Source organism: Lepeophtheirus salmonis, chromosome 4 (assembly GCF_016086655.4).
Source record: "Lepeophtheirus salmonis chromosome 4, UVic_Lsal_1.4, whole genome shotgun sequence".
Taxonomy (NCBI): domain Eukaryota; kingdom Metazoa; phylum Arthropoda; class Copepoda; order Siphonostomatoida; family Caligidae; genus Lepeophtheirus; species Lepeophtheirus salmonis.
In genome coordinates this window covers 31,265,515-31,289,857 of record NC_052134.2, presented here as the reverse complement: position 1 = coordinate 31,289,857, position 24,343 = coordinate 31,265,515, and the positions used below count along the sequence as shown (strand labels likewise).

The 24,343-nt window shown below is 28.5% G+C and overlaps 1 protein-coding gene across 2 annotated transcripts in view; it reads left to right on the top strand.

The window, feature by feature from the left end:
* Positions 1–24,040, top strand: part of LOC121115707 (MAM and LDL-receptor class A domain-containing protein 1) — a 37,300-nt gene extending 13,260 nt beyond the window's left edge. The window contains exons 7-16 of one of the 2 annotated variants that reach the window (XM_040709820.2): positions 14,360–14,541; positions 14,598–14,751; positions 14,812–14,896; positions 14,951–15,133; positions 15,203–15,392; positions 15,689–15,879; positions 15,942–16,137; positions 16,192–16,384; positions 16,447–16,612; positions 23,294–24,040. In XM_040709820.2, the coding sequence (XP_040565754.1) occupies positions 14,360–14,541; positions 14,598–14,751; positions 14,812–14,896; positions 14,951–15,133; positions 15,203–15,392; positions 15,689–15,879; positions 15,942–16,137; positions 16,192–16,384; positions 16,447–16,612; positions 23,294–23,778 (2,025 nt within the window). In that variant the 3' untranslated portion in view covers positions 23,779–24,040. Of the gene's footprint in view, positions 1–14,359; positions 14,542–14,597; positions 14,752–14,811; positions 14,897–14,950; positions 15,134–15,202; positions 15,393–15,688; positions 15,880–15,941; positions 16,138–16,191; positions 16,385–16,446; positions 16,613–18,484; positions 18,786–23,293 lie in introns of those variants that run through there. The other variant, XM_040709821.2, reaches the window with a different exon arrangement.
* Positions 24,041–24,343: the final 303 nt, after the last annotated feature.

Below are 24,343 nucleotides of genomic sequence, written 5' to 3'. Positions count from 1 at the left end.
TTCGAGGATTTAATTCGTTATCTGGAACAAATGTGCTATGAAAATCATTTTTTGTCAAATGTATCACTTTCACCAGGGGCAAGGCTAGCTTTCATAATATCATTTCATCAACACCGTGATATAATTATATATATAAAGAAAAATATATGTACTGTATACAAAAAAAAATTTTTTTAGAGGGGTTGCTTCAAAAACTTTCTTTCCACGGCGCCACTTATTTACACCATTCCAGCATATTTTATTGACTTAATTTAAAATGCATTTTAGGTAATTAACGAGGATGATATTTTTTCCAATTTTGATAGGTCTAATATATATAAAACAGAGTTTTTCTGTATTCCATACAAGTAAAATAAATTTTAAGCTTCCAGCAAACAAGATTTATGTGATAACTTTTCATATAAAACAATATTAACCTCACAGATTGGGTATTTATAAACACCATCTTTCACTTTATAAAAATTATTTGTTTGATAACATTTATTCATAGAATCACATTCATTTAGATTTTAAATTGAGATACATTTTTACAAGAAACAAGTGGGATAATGTTATTTACATAAGGTAGGTAAAAAATCCATACTCAATATTATATATATATATTTTTTTCGATCAAATGCCCGTTCGGATTATTTTAAAAAAAAATAAAAAAATATTCCTTTGATTGAGGAGATAGAATTGCTCTGATTAAGTATAAGAAATATTATAGTATTAAAATAACTGAATCTATCCTAGGAATCCTTGGAAGTCATTATAAATAAGCTTAAGTGTACAATGTGCGGCCTTGTTTCACAACAGACTTTGAGCGCTTGCAACAGCTGTATATGAGTAGGTAGGATGGGTTTGGCGTTATTTAAAAAAAATGACATCGATCAGCACATTATTTATTCCACAATTGTGGAAAAGGCAGATTGTTCTTGTTCCTATCTGCTCTGGGCAAGACAATACTAAGATTCCAAGCTTCTTAATCCTGGACAAGTCCTTTGTTTGGAGAATCTGGAAGGAACTGAATGAGTCTGGGGGTGATTATGAATTAACAGCAAAACGTGCTAATCACAAAATTAGATCAGACTACGTTGGAGCTAGTGTTTGGTCTCCAAGCTCCCCATAGACTTATTTGTGTGGTGTGTAGTTGAGGAACATACCAAAATATCCTCCTGCAACAAAAAATATGAGTTGATGTCCAAAAATTCTCGAATCTGCCCAAGAAGACTATCCTTAAAAGCTGTTACTATCTAATACTTATTTTTATTCAGCTTTCATTTAACATTGTTGTTTATTAAGATCGTATGATAAATTAGGAGAAAATCCATTGAAAAAAGTATGCATGCTTTCTTTTCTAGGAGCGATACGTATTTGATTTAAATGGAACAAAGTTGTTCTTCACTAGGTTGCACAATAAGTATTTAGAGTTGAGGCTCTAATTAAGTGACATTAAAAAATTGGCTTCATATCTTCCGAATTCACTCCGTCCAAGTCCTTTGCATTTGGCCAATTTTGGCGTAAAAGTCATTGATGAAAATTTAAATAGTTTGAAAGTTATGAAAAATATCATAATTAGTTTAGCTGTATTTATTATATACTAAGGGGATTGCAGAATTTCAAAATGAGTTTCCCCGTATTCTGCTCGAAAACAATTTAACGGGAAATGAGAAACATTAATGTCTACACATAAATAACAAGAAATTAAAGTAATTTTTAATGTAACCAATATTACCTAATACTAAAAAATATACTAAATATACCTTCCATTATTGACCTCAATATGGTAATTATGGTTTTAAATCACGTATTTTCCGTATAAAGTTTTATTTTGGATAAAATATTATCTTCGATTCAATTGGTACACCTTTATTTCGGGTAATTATTCTGATATGTAAATATACTTCTATGAATAATAATAACCCAGAAGGCATTACCATTTAAAAAAAAAAAATGAATCAAACTTCTTTAGGTTAGAAACATTATTCTTAGTCCTTAAACTTTAGCTTCAGATTACATTTAATTCTTCCTCTAGTTCAACACAGAGTGGGAACCCACCAAAACATGTGGTAGCATTTAATTACAATTTTATTCACTTTTTTTTATATTACAAGGTTTCATTACGCAACCAATCAAAAGCTATAACTAAAATAAAAAAAGCTTATTTTTATCCTTTGTCTCTAAGAATAAAAATGTAGGAGAAACAGGATAAAAGAAATCGCGTGTGCAATCTTCTCTGCCCAAGTGTCAGTGCCAAAAGAAGGTTGTAGAGGACGTTGACATCCATACTGCTAAAAACATCAAGAGGTCATTTAAAGCCCCATACAGCCAGTAAGAAGCAACACTTTTGTAGTATCATTATGGGTTAATTCCATGTTGCCCTCTATATCCCGGAGCTTAATCCCCTATATTTTGCAGCCTAAGGCGTCTTGGAGAAAAATGTATGCCACAAAATTAGGCACAATTTGGATTCGCTCCAATTTGCTATCGTGACAGCGTGGTACAATATAGACACGGCCTTTATTGTCAAGAACGGTCTATCTATTCTCCGGCGTGTCGAGGGTGTTATTGTTTTTAAAGGAGATGATATTAAATAAAAAATATAGTTAAATATAATATTTAAACATATCACAAATTGGTTTGGGGTTATCTCCTCTTGATTTCATAAACATCATGTTTTTCGTAACTTAGTCATGTTACTGCAAGTTTTGAGTCCCCACTCTGTATATCTATAAATACCTTTGATTAGTCTAATGCAAAAAAGGCTTTGATAATTCAAACATAATGTACATTTAGACTACATGATTCAATGTACTGCTTGAATAGTTCTAACTTAAGGCTATAAGACTATGTCTCATTTTTGTCCGAAATAAGATTTGTTTGTTCAAAAATCATGTAAAGCTTAGAGTAGTTATGGGAATTGACTTCTTTTTTAAGTAATAGATATTCTTTAAACTAAAAACTTCCACATTCTAAGTTTTTCTTTGATGTACAATGTTCTAAGATCTTTAGAATAAAGCTTTATTAAGCAAAATACTTCTACTGAATAATAGGTATACAAATATAAGAAGGAATATCATATATAATATATAAACTAGCTATAACTCTTAAACAATGTCAAGTAGCTTCTTCCCTTCAATATTTCATTTTGTTGTTCTTCGGTCAGAAGCTCTTCTTTGTTATTTGGTCAGCAATATATATAAATAGAACGAACAAGTTTACAAGAAATAATGATTTGAATGTTTGTCTTATTTTGTAAATTTCTTTTATTTTTTACGTCTACTGAATACCCATTGAAATATCTATATTTACTTAAGAGATCAAGAGTTGATCATAGCCTTAAAGGTTATGCTTTTTCACTTACCTTAAATGAGCAAAGATGAACTTACGCAATTTGACATTGTTTTTAAGCGGTTTTTACTCAATAATGCACTCATTGAATCAAAGTATTCCATCAACCAATTTTATTTGGAGACTTTTATCGCGTTTTTAAATATGAGAATGCACATTTCACATATCACAATGACATCCCCATAACATCAACACTTCATTCTTATTATTTGTAAGTTGCCCGTCTCCCACCTTTTTGTCCCTTACTGGTTGTTTTGATTATTGTTTATTATTAGAGGAACTTGAGTCAAATCTTTTGTTAAACTATGATTATGAATATATCCTTCTTATGAAATATTAACAAAGGAAAAACTAAACTAAAATAAAGATGTAGAAAGTAATTGGCCGAATCTTTCTCTTTTTGAAATAGAATTTGAGAGATATATGTAATTAAATTTAAAACTAGATTAATTAGAGATGCTAAAATACTCAAGTAACTTTATTTTTCTGTCAAATTCTGTAGTTGAAAATTTCTTGGGCTTTTTACAAGATACAAGATATTCCAGATCAATGTATATATTGCATATGTATTTAAAAATTTTCCACATTATATATGTATTAATAATTTTTCTACATTGTATATCATCTATTTTTTTATAAAAAATATATTTTTAATTCTAGTATAAAGTGATCAGACATACCCAATTTTTGGGGGTAGGCCCCGTTTTAGGCGGCTGGTCCTGATCAAAGGTGTCCCTGAAAATGTCGCCGACTTTACCACTGAATGAGAGAAAATGTGCAAATACCTTTTGTGTCATAAATATCAGATCAGTAATCATTTATAAAAAGAAAACTTATGAACGAAAAATCAATCCTAACTTACATGGATATTTTTGTTTTTATAAGAGGGTGTCTGTAATTAAAGCTAATGAAAACACATGGAACAGTACTTTTTCCTGTTTTTTATTTCATTATGATAATATTTAATGATTTTTTTTTACCAGCACATCGAATCTGTCTCCAATTATCATTTCAGAAATCTGGTCACCTTATTGTAATATCCAGTAAATATGAACATGACGCTTAAATTGGTTTTAAATTTGATATATTTTTGTCCTTCTGATAAAAGAAATATATATAGGGGAGAGGAAGAGGAATCAAACGGTGGGATACATTGGGCATCCCTTTTACACGATATCTAATTAGAGAACACCTTAAATGAATTGCGCCTAAAGTACACAACTTATCATTTGTAGGATTTTGTTGGGTCATATTTGCTAATTTGTAAAATGTTTATCAATAAATAAGCATTTTTGTTTGTATTTAGACTTTAGTTTCATCCATGAAGTACTTATTGTACTTTTTTTTATTTAAAAATCGATAATTTTTAAGTAATTAAATTAAATTTACAATTTTCAATTACAATAATGTCTCGGACATACAAATATCACCTTAAAAATACTATCCGAAGATTAACACTCCTTTGTCAAACTTTTCCACACTTTTGGGGGTTTTTCAGACATATTGACTTATTGAAAATAAAAGGAAAAAAGGAGCAAAATATTTAAACAGAATTATAACATAGGCAACTAAATATTGAAGAAATATATAGGAGTTCTCAAAAGAGAACTTGGAAAACTGTGTTCAACATTAACAAGGGCATATGTACATTTCAACAGTACTATGTTCCTATTTTCTAATACCATTTTATAATTTAAAAACAAATTAAGTTTTTTTATTTTTTGGAATTAAAATAATTTGATATTATTTTAAAAAATCTTAAGATGTTCATATAAAGCATGTGTCATATACATAAATTAAGTTATAAACCAAAAAAATATAGTGTATAATATATTTTATTTTGTTTATTGTAAAGCTGAAAGCTTCTATTTTTTTGTGTTGTCTTCTAATCTTTTTCCAACAATATTCATTATCTCCAATTTAATCATCAAACCCATGAATGAGAAACATTTCTTAATATTTGTCTATCTCTTTATGTTAACCAGACATTATGAGCTGCTGCATAAAATGTACATTGATATGAAAAGGAATCGTAAGACCAAATGAGTCTTTTTCTCTCGTTTACGCCAATTGCGCGCTTTTACTCTTCTTCAAAATGAAGAGTTCTCTTCTTGGATTCCTTCAACAGTAAAATTTCTCATGTGCAAGTGATTAGTTCAAACTAACTGTTATTGTCCCTGACGCAGAGTATATTCTACAGATTTATAAATATTGGGACATATTAATTTGTTCCTTGAATACTAAGACAGATATATAAATCTTCTTTTTAGTACCCTCATGGATTTGAAGATATCAAAGCAACTCAGATTTTTATAATGTTCGACGGATTCCTGACTGGATCCCTCAAATGGGACTTGTTTGTCATTTATATAATTGCATGTTTATCACTCATAAGTTTACTCTGTATCACGAGTATGTTTATGTTTTGTTGTTGTCCTGCAGAGCACAATCATCGACCTTTGCCTACGAAATACGGAAGGCAGCAAAGAAGGGATTCTTCTTCTTCGAGAAGAATGACATCTCGATATTTATAATTATCTCAAGTCTAACAAATAATAATCACTCTTGAAAGACAGACTCTAAAATTGCGATTCCTACTCCGTCCAAACTCGATTCCCCTTTCAAATTGATAGCAAATTCTAGTTTTCTTAGAAAATCTAATTTGCTACTATATATATGTAAAAGTTCATACATTCCAAGCTCCACATAATACATTTTGGATGTTTTAATGGTTCAAATTAACAATATTTTTCATTTTTCCGAAAAAATAATTTAATAAATGTTATTTTTATTCCAAACTTGTTGTGTAATTTTGATTCATTACGTATGTAAGCATATCTTATTTGTAAGATGTTTTAAATGGTTATGTTTAATAAAATAAATATGTGAAATGGTATATCAATTTATTATATTACCTTACTTGTATTACGGAATGAAATGATACAAAAGCCTAAAAAGGTACACACCTATAAGTTGTTTTCTTCTTACAATGTTTCACTAAATTAAGTATACTTCAAAAAAAAAACCAACAAAAAAATGTACAGATATCTTTTGAATTAAATATGTTACGGTAGTAATTATTTGATAATGAAATTCTTTTTTTCTTGAAATTCATCTTCTTCTGGGTATATTTTGATATTGCAAATCTTAAAAATAACTTTCAAAAATCGGATAAGCATTATATTTTACAATTAATATCAAATAACGATTTGACGTAAAATATACTTTTTATCATTACATGTATTTTATATTTAAAAAAAACAAAAACAAAAAAAAACGATTTAAACTCCTGCAACGCATTTCAGTATTCTAAATGATTGTTTTTCAAACTTTTAGGAAGAACAGTACATTTTTTTCATTATTTTTCAAGAAGTTATGGTAGATATTTTTTTTTGTATAAAATAATTGTATTAATTTTATTTTTTCATTTCCTTTTCCTTTCTCATACGTTTAAAAGGCACCGTTGACAGGCTTTTGTGGTATAATAGTGTATTTAAGAAAACACTAATAAATGAGCATTTCTTGTTTTATACAAGCTAGAAAATGGTGATACAACGTAACTGCGGCCCAGAAGCCCTGCTGAGTTATTAGAAAACAACATATGCCTATATGTTTATTTATGTTTTATGTATTGATATTTTTCGGTTACATATGCTATCCAATGAATAAGCATGTTGTTTAAGATATTTTGAACGCTCAACATCTATTTTTCCAATAATATTTGGGTTAATTTCACAACCTTTGTCCTTCATGGTAACCTCCATGTAACGTCGAAAGTTTTCACATATCTCCATGATCTTTCCAATTTCATCAAGTGACTTCTTCTTTCTACTTTCAAAATTGTTATGATGAAACGCTTAATTCATCGTCAATTACTAAAGTTGAGTCAATAAAGACTTGGATTATTACAAAGGGATCAGTTAGAAAAAGTTTTCCAATTTTTCACGTTTTATACGTTATATTCTATATTATTTTATGTATTTACGATTCACAACATACATGTTTGTTAGGAAGGGTAAGGCCCAAAGTGTGTTGCGATAGTGAATTTATTCCATCTTTAATTCCGGTCTGTGGTCAATATTGTAATTCTAGTTATATCTTATTATGCTGAAATTTATATAATTGTATCTCTAAAAAAATTATTCAGTTTAATTACATTAAATTGTAACTCAGACTCAATTTTTGTAATTATTGTAACTGTTCTGGGATATATAGACATTTGTAACGTTTCTATACAAATGCAATTTGTGTTAAAATTACTAATCCTTGTCCTCATTAAATGAAGGTAAACAGTACTCTGGCATATGTTTGTTTGTTGTGTTAAAATGTGCAGTGTCTGAGTCAAATTAGCTCCGGATAATTTAACTAAGCTCCCAGTCTCTCTTAAATATAATTCTATAATTGATCACTTTGTTACTTATTAAATAATTAGTGGAGAGTTCAGTAGGCCGGGAGGATTGTAATCGTTTATTTTAGTCTTAAAACAATTGCATTGACATAAATAACTAGTAAAATAATTATTTTTTGATCACAAATATTCTCAAAAGGTCCACAGCAGGGCTGGGTGTATTTCTTTCTCTGATTTACAAAATATATTTTTTAAAAACTAAATTTTTTACAAAAATAAAAATAGTTAGGTATCTACCAAATACTCGTAGTATTATTCTATTCATACCAACATTACATAGCATCTGGATTTTTTTTATCACATATAAAAATTAATAATCTATGAAGACGAGGATTATAATAATTTAATGGTGTAAGCAAATATTTACCTTTCCAAAAATCTGTATAATTAAACCCTTATTCATTGTTTAAATTTATAGAATGAATGTGAAAAAATTATTAGTATGTGTTGTTGAAAAGGAAGTGACAATTTTTTTTATGATTTAGGAATTTGCTTAAAAATACGGGGGGAAGCCAGACGTAGAACTGGCTGTCAAGGTATTGCATAGATTTTTTTGGCAACAAGACAAGGCGTTGATCCTTGAATTTACTATAACATTGTATGTGGAGGGTATGTGGCATCTAGCCATGGTACCATAATATTCTTAAGAAAGTCCAACAAGTACACTGAGGAGTAGGCTGGGTAGAACTATTCTATTTTTTGGAAATTCAAAAACCGGTAGTGTATTATTACTGTGTTATTTTATAGTTGTGTCATTTCACTTTAATAATCACTGGTGATCAAATGCAAGACCATCATCTTAGACAAGACTTTGGTCTTCATCACAAGAGAAATAGTACATCTGTCCCCTACGGTCCAACGGTCATTTTTTGGGTTGTAGGTAGCGTCCAAGTAAAGTTTGATTCATCATTGAATAGCTTTATGATGCCTGGATTTGGTTCTTATTCGTTGTACGCGGTTAACGTGTTTTTCTTCATTTAACGGTTTACAAAGGGGGTTGTAACATCATTAAAGAGGGAATGTATGTAAGGAAACAACTATGTTTATATATTAGAAAAGGAAAAATAGCTGATGAATGGTTTAATCATTATTTAATCCTTCGATTGTGTGCAAACATCTCAAAGAAGAATTCTCATATTTCTTTGGAGTAAATTGATTTAAAAATATATTAAAATAGATGTTTAGTAATTTAAATATAATTATAATATTTTCCCTGCGCTAATGCTATTTTAAAATTGAAGATCTCCTGTTTAAAGCAGTAATTAATTTTATTCCTCCGAAATCATAAAAACAGGCAACTTATTACGAGGGTCTTAAGTCAGGTGTACTGTATGTCTAGCTCCTACCTTCTACACGTGCTCTTACAAAAAAAAAAAAAAAAAAGCTTGAACAAATATAGATCGTTTGATTTACTAAAGATAAGCCATATAAATATGTATTTTTTTATAACATGCTTTTAAATTAAAACCGTTTCATCTACTTATATTGGCTTACTGGTCCACATAAATTCATATATGTATGCTAGTATACAATAAAGATATCTTTCATTATATAAATATTTGTCAATAAATAATTCAGACCTTTTCCGTACGTATTGAATTTTTTTACTAACTTTCAATATTAAATCATTTTATTTGTTTGATATCACTTACTATGTATTTGTAATTATTATATCTTGCTTTGTTATGATTACCACGTACTTGTCAACTCACTCTATTAATCATTAAAATAAATAATAATTAAACAAAATCAGCTATAGACAATAGTGTTCTTTATGTAGGTCAGAGTCACTGACCTATATAATAGCTGAATGATCAATAGGAGAAAAAGGAGCTCGACCTTAGCTGATTGATATATATTCATATATTCTTTTAATGGAGCTTTTCATTTTATATGCACAAATGAGATAAGAAATATATGAAGGAAAAAGAATCACGTAAAAAAAATAACATAAATAAACATTTTAGTTTATGATTATCCCTCTCCTATAAATAAACCCTACTTAATTTATTATACACTTATATGATAAGCAATTCACCATTAAAATCAACAACAGTCTCCATAGCAAGAATATTTATTTTAATAAGCTTTCTAAGAACTTACAATCAACTTTAAAGAGTCCAAATTTTCTTGTTGACATAATAATATACATTATGAAATAATAACATCAGCACTATATGTCCATCGAGATTTTAAGGAAAATTCTTCTGAATCTCAATATATAGTTTTTATAATTTAATATCATAATATTAAAAAACCACCATATATTATACAGGGAGTCAGAATAATTCCAAACACATGGTAATGCGAAATTAGTGATATTTGAAACTGTGTTATGTGGGATAAATCTGTATAAGGTAAAGGATACCCTAATTAATTACATTTTATTAGCTATAGGATTTAAAAACTGTTACTAAATAATGTTAAGCGTGAAATTTGAACGGACATTGCCGAATCTTATCAACAATCTTGAAATTTTTATATTTTTCCTATTATTAATTTAAATTTTTCCAGTAAATAACCTCTTTACTTTAAGGATCAGCATATAAAATAGTTTATTTTGACATTATAAAATAAAAAAGAATAGACTAGATGCAACAAAGTAAACACTAATCCTACCACCTTTACGAATATAAGAATAATGATTAAAGCTTCAGAAAGAAAAAAACAGTGTTCTTTTTGAAATTATAACAAAATTTATAGTTTTCATATTATATTAATCTTCACGGTGAAGTAAGTACGGTGAAATGAGAGCAGTGAACAAACAACCTTCTTCTAAATGATATGCTCACAACTGTAATTAATTGAATTTAAATAAAACCATTCAATGCTCCGAGCATTAATAAGAAATAAGAATAGACAAATAAACAGCCGATTAAAAAAATTATAGGATTTGTTGGACGGCGTTATTCACTTACGTAAAAATGCAAACTATATTTTGTTGTCAGATGTGGATCATTTTGCTTCTTTTCCTTTTTTGAGTGTTCTGAACGTTGTTTTGGTTATTCCATCCTCATTATCCTCCGCTACCCCCCTATTTTGCCGAAGTGTATGTAGAGTACTGTCTGAGTTCTCCATATTCAGCATCCAACATTGATTTGTCTCATTTGAATGCCCTCACTGAGACACAAATTCAAGCTGTATTTTGTTGTGTACTGTCAATTTTTCTCTTGCAACCAACTTTTGGTTCAAAACTTTATGATTAATGATTTAATAATAACAGTGGTAACGTAACAAAGTAACCATAAACGATCATAATTACTATAAATATGTACAAACTTTATTCTATTAATAGTGCATGGTCCCTGATGTTTATGACAGTTGTGTTTACCTGGGTAATGTGTTATATACGTATCATCTAAATAATAAAATACTGAACAATTTTAATATTTATCACAGTTTCTGCTTCTTTTCTCCCAATATATGTTTTGAACGTTGATGAGTTGAATTATAACTAGCTCTTGTTCATTCTAGAATTGGGGGAAAACTACCAAAGGATTTTGGGTCGTTTTTCAGTTTTTTTAAGGAAGGTTGCGAGATATAATAGAGGTAACAACGTGGATGATTTTGTTGAGGATAAAAAGGATTAATAAATAATAGTCAATAAATACTTAAATTTATATTACTTAATCATATAAACATGCTTCCAGATGAAGAATAAAGGCTAATTTATTTTTAAAATTCTAAATTTGTTAATAATTCATTTAGTTCCGTTCAGCAATGCTTATAATTTGCATTTTATAATATGCATAATTTATGGTGATGTCGTTGAATAAATCGTTTAAGAAGTCAAAAAGAAATTCATTCAGTATTTGACATTAAACGAATAAATGGTTGAAGAGGCGCTTAATTTAAAAATAATGAAGATTAATCATCGTTTGTTATTAGATGCTTGAGTCAAACAGAAAGTAATGTTGCATGAGTCATAACCCATTGTAGAAGTATTTATTAATTTAGTATTTTTTGTTGCTAAATTGTTATCAGTCATGTTAACCAGTAACGAGAAAAAGTATGTACTCATAACCATATGATTTTAGGCTAAATTGATGAAAATGTAAAGTATAGAAAAACAACACAAAATATAGGTAATATTCAAGTATGTGTCTAGAAGAGCAAAATGGATAGAGGCCAATAAAAAAAGTTAGAGCAGATTAGACGTATTCTTCCAATATCATGAAACCTTCTATATTAATTCCTTAAAATAGATAATATAGGTGGGTGGTTTTTTGTACCATAATAAAATATATATATTATATAATAGTTTATTCCTAAACAATTTCTATGAAACATTTGGAAAAACCTTATACTTGATAAATTAATAAGAAATTCAGAAAGCAATCGCTCTTTATTTGCTACTGTCACTATTCCAACAATAGAGATGGAAGACTTAATTAATATGATTGCAAAGAAAAAGCAGATTTGGTTAAAGTTTCCCCAACAAAGTAAACATCATTGTTTGGAAAATACTCTCTATTTATAAGAAATTGCGTTATAGAAAAGAGGGTTCATATTCAGCAAAGTTATAAGTGGAAAGACTTTGATAAGGCATATTGTACTGCTGATATAAGGAACATATCAAAATTGAATGGTACATTATAAATATTTTTTTAGTATTTTAAAGAAAAGTCTAGTATTATTTATTAATTTTTTTCTATTAATGTTGTTTTCCTATTTTTTAGTCATTTATATTTGTACAAATCATTATGAACCATATGATTGATCACATTTTTATAAAATCTTTCAAAATTTCGAAAAAACGTAAATGATTTATTTAGTTTGCATAGCCAAGTTTGCTATGATAACTTTTGTATTTGTTTATTTTGCTGTTTTATCCCTTGTTGGTATATCCCATGGTTGTCAATTAATAGCTACATCACGTGGTAGTCATTCCTGTGAAAGTTTATTTCATTTTATTAGAAGCTATAAAAAGTATTTTATTTTAGAATAATATTAGAACTAAACAGAATGCATTGCAATAAATTGATAGGATCTTTTAGGAAAAATTTCAAAGATCTTAATAGTAAAACAAATAAAGCGCTTGAGCACTTTGCCATTACAAAACTGTATTTATCTATACTCGTATGTCTGTGCTTAGATATAATTCCCTATGTTGAAGAAACATTATGGATTTATAGCTGAAAAATTTGAAGAATGCATTTTAGTAAATATCTTTACAAATAAAGTGTATTTTCTGGTGTTGTACAGTTAAATTACAGCTCCGTGGACCATTCAACACAAGGACAGTATTGCTCAAATCTATTCAAGAGAATTACTATTTATTTTTTTAGCAATCATATGAAATACTGGATGTACAGAAATTAGGGTAATTTAGAAAAACGTTAATAGCAAGTTTATTTTTGAAATTACGACATTTAAACTTTGTTCAGATAATTCAAATTATACTTTCTGTAACATATGAAATTTTTATTAAAAAAATCTGGTGTCAGTCTTCACAGTTGTTCTCAGAAGAGACAAAAAGTCTTTGATGGCAGACGGACAACTTCTTGGTACCATGTCTAAACCACCTTTAATGGTAAAAAAATTCTTTAATAGTCTTTGGACATGTTACCAAGAGTAGTAACCCATAGGATTAAAAATCGGATAGTTTTTAGGTCATTCTTCCTTGGGATTTGTATTTATTTCCTTACTCCTCTAACGGCTGCTGATAGCTAATCTGTTAAAACGTCATAACAGCTTCGCTGCTTTCCTCCAAAAAAAAATTCAAATTGTCAGGGTGTCCAGGTTCATTCTTTTTTCTTTTATTTTGATAAACTGTCGTCATGGGATCTTGGTGAAAAATGTTTTCATGAATTAAAGAGATCAACCGGCTCAGTATGAATGAACACACAGAAACATGAAACTGATATATATATTTTATGTACGTATGAAATAACATCTGTGATATCTTTGTTAATATTATAAAAAAGGTTTTTTACTGATGGTCACAATATGTAGGAACTAATGAATTTATTTATCACGTCATTAACTATAATGTCCAAAATTAGTTGTTGGTTAGCCAATTCTTCCCAACAATAGAACTATTATTCAATGAGAATTGTTCACAGCTTAAAAATAGCTAATACTAATGATACCAATCAACGCTGAGAAAACAAATTAGGACAAAAGAAGAAGAAATATCGACTACTGAAAAAAAAGATACAATTTACATTTTGTGATCATTCAGGGTGTTATAAAGTTACAAATTATGCATAAAATTTGTTTATTTAACAAATATTTAATTGAATTTATACATGAATATATATAAATGTGGTATAAAATTAAATTTCATGGGCTGTGATGGAATTTTTTATAGCTTAATATATATTTCTGATATATATGTAGTAATTTATTTCTATACATACTAAATACTTTACAATTACTCAAGAAAAAGTATTTCTATCTAATTTAAACTTTTGTTCACTCAAATAAATACAAATAATGAATTTTGTAGATAAGAAATTAAATAAAGAATTCTCCATTTGATTGTAATTCATTAAAGTTGTCTGTAGGAATTAAAAAGTTTGTTTTAATAGTTACTTAAGAATAAATGTAAAAAGTGATAGTTATTTTTGATTTTATTGTTGTCTTATATGAATAAAATTTATTTAATTTTTTTAGAGTAGAGGAAGCTCCAATCCGAATACAGGACCCATTAGGGATCATTCTAGTTTCTCAACAAATAAAGTTACAGGATCATTTGCCTATATAAATGCTGGATATCCTCGGAGACCAGGCGATAAGGCTCATCTTATCTCAGAGGAATTTCCTCCAACATTCAAGAACGATCCACACTGTCTACGGTACTTTTATATTTGAGGAATTATATAAATTTTAAATTGTTCTCCTTCCAAATTAGGTTTTGGACGCATATGTACGGAAGTGGCGTTGGGGAATTGAATGTATATATAATTGTGAATGACAAATGGAGCAAAGTTTGGAGTTTATCTGGAGATGCAGGAAATAATTGGTACATGGGACAAACTCCTATTTCGGCTAAAACACCTTTTAAGGTATTAAGTTTATATATGATATTTTCGATCATGAAGCTTTCATAACTTATCAAACAATAGATTGCATTTGAGGGTATCGTAGGACGAAATGAGCTGGGAAACATTGCCCTTGATGATGTTACTATTTCTCCAGGAGTTTGCCCAAGTGAGATTTTAGTTTTTTTATCTCCACTTAATTACTGTTTTTTCATTTTTATAGCGTTTCCACAAGTGGCTGGAGCTCAAGTTGGAGACTGTACTTTTGAGGATGATACATGCAATTGGAAAAATCCAGAGATTGGTGAATCTGTTTACGACGAACTTGATTGGGAAAGGTTGGATGCCTCAACGGGCCCTACCTCTAGATATCCTACATATGATCATACAACTGGTTCAAGAGGAGGTAAAAATAGAAATAAATTCCTCCACAGATTACCATAATTTGGTATTATTTGTTTCATGGTTATTCTAGGATATTTCATCAGCTTATCAAGGAAAGGTGTACAAAAAGCAGGGGATCGTGCTCATTTTGTTTCAAATGAAATGAAAGGTACATCTGAACCCATTTGTATGAGTTTTTGGTACTTCATGTATGAGCCTATCATTGACAAAGCTGGGCCCAATCTTGGGAAACTCTCTGTCCTAATTAAATCATTTGATAAGTTAGTAAACATTATTTCTCCGTATTTCAAGCATATACATTTATTTATACTCTTATGGAGTACTTATTGAGAATAAATAAGATTAATTATCGTAAAAAAATATAAATGAAAAAATTAACATAATTAGCTCCAAATATATGAATAAATAGCCTTTTGTATCAATGATATTGTAATTATTTTTTTCATAAACCTCAAGTATTATCAATAATATATTGATAACAAGCTGTTATGTATCAAATTACTAAGCTAGTTATACATAAATTGTGCTTATAAAATCATTCTTCTTAATTTTTTAGAAACGATAACACAGTCATCACACCCATTTGGCGACTTCATAATGGAAAAGGTCCTTCATGGGAGTATGGTCAAGTAAAAATTGAATCGGAAAAAAACTTTGAAGTGGTTTTTGAAGGTGTCTGGGGCAATAACCGTGTGAGTGGGTTTATTGCCTTAGATGATCTTACTTTTTACAAAGGGGATTGTGATTGTAAGTTGTACAATAAGATTGCTTTTCCAAATATGATTGTTTCCTTCAAACTTTTCCATTAGCTTTACCTAAGAGAGCCTCTCTTATCAAAGCAGAATGTACCTTTGATAGAGACGCTTGTGGATGGAGAAATACATCCACTGGAGATTTTGAATGGAGACTTGCTACTTTAGCAAGACGCCCAGCAAATCTTCCTGATAAATCATTTGGAGCTCCTGTTGGCTATGCATACTTTGACATATTTAATACTGGTTCAAAGTAAGAAGTACTTTGAGAAAAAAAATATCTTAATGTATTATATTTTCTTTTTAGAGCCAATAGTGTTAGAATGTCAAGTCCAACGATTCTTAAAAAAGAGATAACGACAGACGAGGTTTGTTTTTCTTTTTGGTATGCAGCTTTTGGTGCAGGGGATACAACCAGTCTAAAAGTCCTTCAAAAAATTACAAAAAGTGACGACAACGAGAAAAAAAATGATGAAGAATCGAATGATGAGAGCGATCCAGTAAAAATATATATTTGATCCATTTTTACAGAAACTTACACATTTTCCTCCCATTTTGATAGATATGGAGTATTTCTGCAGCAGATCTTAATACAGCTCGCCCTGAGTGGATGGCTGGACAAGTTTCAATTAAAGTGAATGAAGATTTTAAAATCATTTTTGTTGGAAAGGCCTCAAATGGAGGCTTTGCAATTGATCATTTGATATTTAATCCAGGACCTTGCTCAAGTAAGCTTAGTTGATATGTTCCCTAATTAAAACACTTTTTACAAAAAGTAGATTGAATTAGCATAATGAAATATCGTAAATATGAAGTTCAATGCTTGTAAGAATATAAATTGTTAGTTAAGGACGTTGATTTATTCATCAGGGAAATATAAATGGAAGGATGTAGCTTAATTAAATACACGCTCAAGAAAGTTATTCTTTACACTCCATTTTCTTAGGTTCGATAAACATTCGCTCGTAGAGAAGAAAAAATGTATTAGGTATATAGACTTAAAATATATATCTGAGTTCAGGTGGAGTAATTAAAACTATAATGTTTACTTATAGTTAATCAATGTAACTCCATTTCACCAAATAAAGAAGCATTAACAATAAAATAAAATAGCACAATCTCTAACTTTGAAATCAAGTAAAAAAAGTTAAAACTATGCATTGGAAATGTTAAACAGCCACATATAAATAAAATTAAAAAAGTACATATAGATACAGGTATATAAAAATAACTAATAAATGAAGAATTTTATTTTAACAATATATAAATGACCTTTCTAAATTTGCTAAAATAAAAAAGGCAGAGCTAATTAAACGGATAACATTGATGTCTTCAAAATGTTATTTGTATGAATTTAACGTACACACTTTGGTTTGTAGCACTCAAATGAAGGATTTTTAATTGATTGAAACAGGCCATTCAAGAAATATAAACTTAAAAATCAAGGTTATATTTTAAGGTAATAAAGTTTATACATTATTGTAAAGAGATGTGAAAAAGGTCAAAATTCTGGCAGAAGTAAAAACAAATCCCTAGGGAATATTACAAAAATATAGTAACTCTGAGAGATTCCTGATATACCTAGATGACCATTGATATGAATCCGGTGTGTTTTTTAGCTGGCCTGTTAATTTTAGTTGGTAGTATAAAGAAGGAACTTTCTTTTTTTTAGCAGTTGTCATTATTATTTAATTCCTGACTAGTGAACATCATTTCTTAAATAAATGGATTATATTCAAAGCCTGACTGAAAATTTGTGTGTGCTCATAAAAGGCAGAGTGTAACCCTGAGGAATTCTTACAAAGTAGTTTAATTGTAAGGCCTTGTTGGAGTCATAGTAGAATTGGGGATCAAAATCGGATTAATTCTAGAAAATGTCCTTTTTTATATATTTTTCTCCTTTCTTTCTTGTCACAGCTGATTTCAGTTGATCTAATGAAATGTCATGAGCATTATGCTTTCTCATCCTCCTAAACATTCTTCAAATTATGAAGTTTACCATGCTTTTAAACATGCCCATTCTACAATGGATTTTCATCATTGAAGAGGAATAATAGGCTCCTTCATGGCGTTAATTCGATGACACAAAACAGTTTATTCGTTGTCAGATATCGATGTTTCTGCTTCTTTTCTTCTCATAATCAGTATTCTGAATGTTAATTGGTTGAATTAGTATTTATTCTTTTTAAGCTGTGAAAAATTCTTAATATCTATTGAAAAGTAATTCTATAGTTGGGTAGAATTGGCTAACTACCAACTGATTTTGGCCTTTTTTCTGTTTATTTTTTGCGAAAGGTTGCATGATACAATAAAGGTATCGAAGTGTGTTTGAATTTTCAAAATAGGAAGGAATAATTTAATAAGTAATATGATTACTAATATCTAACAGATTACCCGCATAACATTTTTCTGGGATAAGATTATGACCTTTTTCACATCTCTCTATAAAAATAATAGAATCCTAATATTTTATTGATTCTTAAATGATTTAATAAGTATGGTATCATCATTAAACAGATCGCAAGGATCAAACTGTTTTCAACTAATCTATCCTTAGTATGAGCAGAAAATTTAATTTGCATATTTTTCTTCTTTTGTAGGAGCTAAGAAGCTTAAAGATAAAATGGACAACTAGTACTAGTTAATTAAGCCATTTTCTTGAGAGAAGATACATAAAAACTAATGATTGTTGTCAATGATTTATCAATATTCCACTCTTACTGATGTTTATAATTCAATTTATATTTAAGTGTTTATGTTTACAATGAAAATGATTAATTCTTAATTTTTTCTTCGATGAAATTTTTTGCTTCATTATGTAATATTTCTAACTACATATTATATTATTTTATTTTGTACTATTTTACAAATATGACATGAATAAATTGTATTTTTAATTTATTTTTCCAAAAAATTATTAATTATTTTAGATTTTTCTCTCTCACTTTTTAATAGGTGTTTTTTTTATTTATAAAATGCCAATATTTGAATAGCAAAAAAGAATTATACATCTAAAATAAATCATTTTCTTTGCTTTTATAATCTTATAAAAAAAATATCAAAGAATTTCAAAAAAATTTAATAATTTTGAATTTTTTTATCTTTCTTTTTTATAAAAGGCTAATATTTGAAGGGAGAAAAAATAAGTATACATCAAAAATAACGAAAATAAATCATTTTCTTTGCTTTTATAATCTTTTAAAAACATCAAAGAATTGAATTTAAGATATTTATAAATATTCTTATTTATTTAGTAAATTAAACAGTATAAATGTGATAAGTTTCTTATGTATTGTAAGCTGGAGGACTAAATTTAATGAAAATCTCAACAAAGTGTCAATTTTCCACAAAAAATGTGCAAAATCCAATAATACAACTAATAGTCAATGTTTTTATATAATCCCGTTAAGGCTATTCAATCGACTGCCGATAACTGTAAGGGGGGAGCGTTAAAATCAATTGTAGTTTTAGCCCTAATTTTCGAGTGTAAGAGCATATTTTAAGCACTCAAAAAATATTTTTAATTTTTGGATTTGGAGACTTTGAAGTGATCAGATGGATCCTATCTAACATAACAAAAGTTCAGAAATGTATTAAATGATTTATTCAACAAAGACATGAGAGCATCATTCAATACAATTTCAAAGTTTATTGTTGGTGATGGTCATATAAACTTAAATTATAATGAAATCGCAACTTTTGTTTGATACTATCACCTTTCTCCTGTACATTGAATAAATTATTCTGAATCATGTTAGAAGTGTTATTTTTATGAAATTGTTAATATTGAGCAATTTACTTCCAAAAATAAATATGGCTTCTTGTAAAAAGAAAATTACTGGCTAAATAAGTAGGAATTGATTGTATAGTATGTACTAAGAAAGGGCTTTCTGACCTTCACTCATAATAAATCTGGATGCTGTCGGGGAAATCAGTTTATACATAGACACTTCAATTAAATAATATACATTACGAATTTGATAAATAGTCGTTAGGATATTTGTCACGTTCAACAATATTGAATCGGTTTTCTAGGATTTTTTTAATTTTTTTCCCCCCACAAAAATACTATTTAGATATGTGGCCATTAGAAAAATGGGACGAAAAATGAATGTTTATAAATTATAACCACTTAAGTTGAGACTCACTTACTCAATAATAATTACACAGAAGATACCTTTGCCTCGAGATTGAAATATTAATTGGTAAAAATTATTTTTATTTCATGTATGTAAGGTAAGATATCATATTACATACAACTTGATTTGATATAAATTTAGTTTCTAACTTTTTAAGGTTATTTTTGCTTTTAAATCAAGGTCAAGTGCTTCTAAAATAGTTTCTTAAAAAACATACATACTTTTGAAAATGAAAGATACATTACTTATGCTTCTAGTAAGTTAAAAAGCTCTTAAACAGATGGAAAATAAACATAATGTTATTAATTTTTGATCAAAATAAAAAAAACTAGATCGTAAAGACACCAAGCAGATTAACAACCAGTGTCAACACTTCAAAAATATTTAAGTTTCCTCCCAAATACTGCCAAATTAACCCCGGGTCTATGGTTTTTTACTTGTCTTTATAAACCCAATGGGCTGAGGTTTCTTTTGAAGTATTTAGAGTAAGTCTAAAGTGGCGGTTGTGGGTTTTAACCCGGTTTGGTGTCTTTTCCGTAGCTTTTATCAATCCCTGCCCCTGTAGTATATTTTGAAGTATGTTGAGGGGGCCAAAAATATTTTTAAATAAATGACGGGTTTTTTAACCTGATTGGTAAACCTGCTGTAGTCTTAATCAATGAAAGGCCGTGTTTTATTTTGGAGCTTTTGAAAGGGATAAATATGCTTTGTGAAACAGCGGCGATGGTTTTTAACCGGCATGGTATACCTACCGTAGTCTTAAACAACCCAAGGGCTTGGGGTTCATTTTGAAGTATTTACAGAGACTTTGTGAAGTGGTGGAAAGGTTTTTAACCTGTTTATTGGTACTATACAAGTTTTGGGCAAGGTATTGTGATTTTGCTAATTGGAATTTCCCCATTTTTCTTTTGTGAGCTACAGAATGTTTTTTATTAGAACATCTTCATGGTTTAGTCTATTTTTCACCTTGAAGGACCTATATATCAGACAAAAGTATCAAGTATAGGTTTTAATAAGCGTTTCTAGATTCAAAAAAATCTCTACTGAATATTAGAATATGCCGTTAAATACAAACAAAATGACAAAAAATTGACTTTTCTTTGATGATCTAATAAATTGTTCATTTTTGATCACAATAACAAAAATAATAGATTTATAATTATTTATTAAGCTATCAAGCCTTATTGATAGTATTTATATAGAATGTTACTCTCTGTAGACCACATTTTGGTAATATTTAAAGGTTATTTTTGTTTCTTGAGGCAAAATCAATTAGGTACACACCATCTCAATCCAAGGGAATTTTTTTTTGACTAGCGTTATATTTTGAAGTATTATCCAAGCTAAAAAATGAGTAAATGATGGAAATTACCTTAAATATTTTACAAAAACTAATACATAGTAAATTTGAAATATACATGCACGAAAAAAAAAAAAAGTAACCCATAAACCTAATGTACTTATTTATATAATTTTATATCTATAAACAACGGCTTTAATTTTAAAATAAATCGTTTTCTAGAAAAATGCATCATTAATGTAGAAAGGTTTTTATGTCCTTTATAAAAAATTGTTACTATATACATATATATGTATATAGTAACAATTTATTATGTTAAAGACCGCAATTTTTAAGTCTAGTACAAATTTTGACTACTCACCTAAAGGATATATAGTTTGAAATGATTAATACAAAATCTAAAAGAAATATTGATGAGCAAAAACCACAAATATTTTATTCTAAATATGTCAGATTCAATAATTTACCACAAAGAATAGTCAACGAAATTTGTTATGCTAAACCATAAGAAATAAGATCACTTGGGTTTTTATTTATATTTAATGAAATAAAATTACAAGTGCAGAAATCCATAACAGCTTTCATAAATTAATAGAATTTTCATCTCAAGATTTATTCAGATGAAAATTCTATTAATTTATGAAAGCTGTTATGGAGGGACGTAGCTTAGGAGACAATGCACTCGGGAGAAATTATTTTTCAGAGCTCAATGTGCATAAGTTCGATTCAGGATCAAAATAACCATTATGTATTTGTACTTCAAAGACAGCTCCTAGGTCAGATAGAGTAATAGTAATACTATGATGTTGACTTATACTTAATCTATGGAATTAAAGTAAAAATAAAAATAAACCGTTTAATTACGTTTTATGAAAATTCAAAAAAATTAACCAACAGGATCACAAATGGTATCACTTATGCCCTTTTTAGATTTGTTTTAGAATATGGCGTCACACCAAAAAAAAAGAATTAAAAAAATTGTGACTAAATTAGATATCTTATAAAAAGCACCATTACAAGTGTAGCCGTCGTTTTACAAAACATCTTAAGTAAAATGTTTGTCTTTAACATACATCTTATACTATAAGACCGCAATTTTTAATTCTAGTACAAATTTTGTCTACTCACCTAAAGGATATATAGTTTGAAATGATTAATACAAAATCTAAAAGAAATATTGATGAGTAAAAAACCACAAATATTTTATTCTAAATAAGTCAGATTCAATAATTTACCACAAAGAATAGTCAACGAAATTTGTTATGCTAAACCATAAGAAATAAGATCACTCGGGCTTTTATTTATATTTAATGAAATAAAGTTACATGTGCAGAAATTGCTTTTACTAATAAAGAATTTGATAACGCAGGAACAAACTAGAAAAAAATATATTTTCCCCTAGTTTCTCTGTAGCTTAAACTAGTTGTTTAAAAAAATGGCACTTGCTGACAATAATTTGTAAAAACCCCTCTGTATGAGTAACTTACACTTATCTTTTAAATAATAACCTCATTCATGGAGTTGTATTATTTAGCCGTTAGTAGCTTTGTTTAAAAATATATTTTGGTTAACAATCTCTTCCCCCGTTGCAAAAAACAAGTACTTCGTTATGTGTTTCATTGTTTTATATTTGATTTAATTTTTAGCACCAATTTATGCCTTAAAGTTCGTATCAGAATGCACTGTTTGTCGTTTTTTAATATAGTTAAGTTATTGTGTTTTATTTTGAGATAGAAAAAAAAGAAAAGAGGTAGAATGTTGTCTGTTGCAAATATTTGTATTATATTAAATATAAAACTTCCGTAGATAAATTTAAAAAAAAAAATCTTTCCTGATGGTTGATCATTTCTTCTATCATACTATTGTTTTTTTACATAAGGTAAATCATTTAATTTCGTGGAAATAATTTAAAATTAAAATTGATAAATTTCTATCAAATGTATATTCCTTCGTTGTTGTTTTTTTCACAGTACGTCCCCTAGAAGCAAATCCTAATTCAAAAAAATTAGATTCGGATGGTGAGAATCGTTTCAAAGAAAGAGTGGAGAACCAAGTAACTTCCCAAACAAGTACAACAAAAACCTCTACCTCTTCAACTACGAGTAGAACTACATCAATTAATACTCAATTTATTTTAGAAGAAAATAAATATAATAACACCACGACCTCATCATCCCAAATCGAAAGCCTAACGCAGTCAGTCAACCAACTTGACTTTCTAACAAATAATATCGAATCTTCCTCCACCTCTTCAACTCCGAGGCCCTTTTCTCTCCCTAATACAACAACCACTTCCAAACCAGTAACGAAAAGCACGGAAAATCCTAATCAAAAAGACAAAAAGAAGAATGTTCTTCAAGCTGGGCTTTTTGGAGGAAATGACTCTGGTGGATCCTGGATATTCCCAGTGATTCCAACTACTGTATTATTTGTATCCTTAGTAATATCCTTTTAGCTTTAAATTGTATATAAAAATCGGGTTAAGCATAAACAAATATCTTTTATCACAATGCAGTTATTCCTATTTTATTCCTTTTTAATAAATTTTATGTAATACATATTTAATAAAATATATAATTAAATCCAAATGTGTTTGGAAAAGTTAAATTTTTTTTCTTCATTATTTTAACTTCTAAATATAATCTAATAAAACGCCTTTTTTTCTTTAAAAGGTTAATTTGTTGCAGAAAAATGTTTGAATAAAATATATTCCCTCACTTTTTAACGCCTTAATTTGTGAATACAACTAGTAAAAAATATCTACACATCGTAACTGTTTACAAACTATGCCTCCTTATTTAAATAAGGAGTATTGCATTCACTATAAAGTAGACTGGCTTATAATGAACATTAGATTACATGAATGTTGATTATGGGGAGATAACTTTTGATTTAAACTCCAATAAAACTGTACTGTAAAGGCTGAACTATTTATAGTTAAAGAATTGGTTACCCTTTCTCGATGGACAGTCTTTTAACCTATCCTATATCCAAGGAGGAGTACTTCAAATTTTAGACGA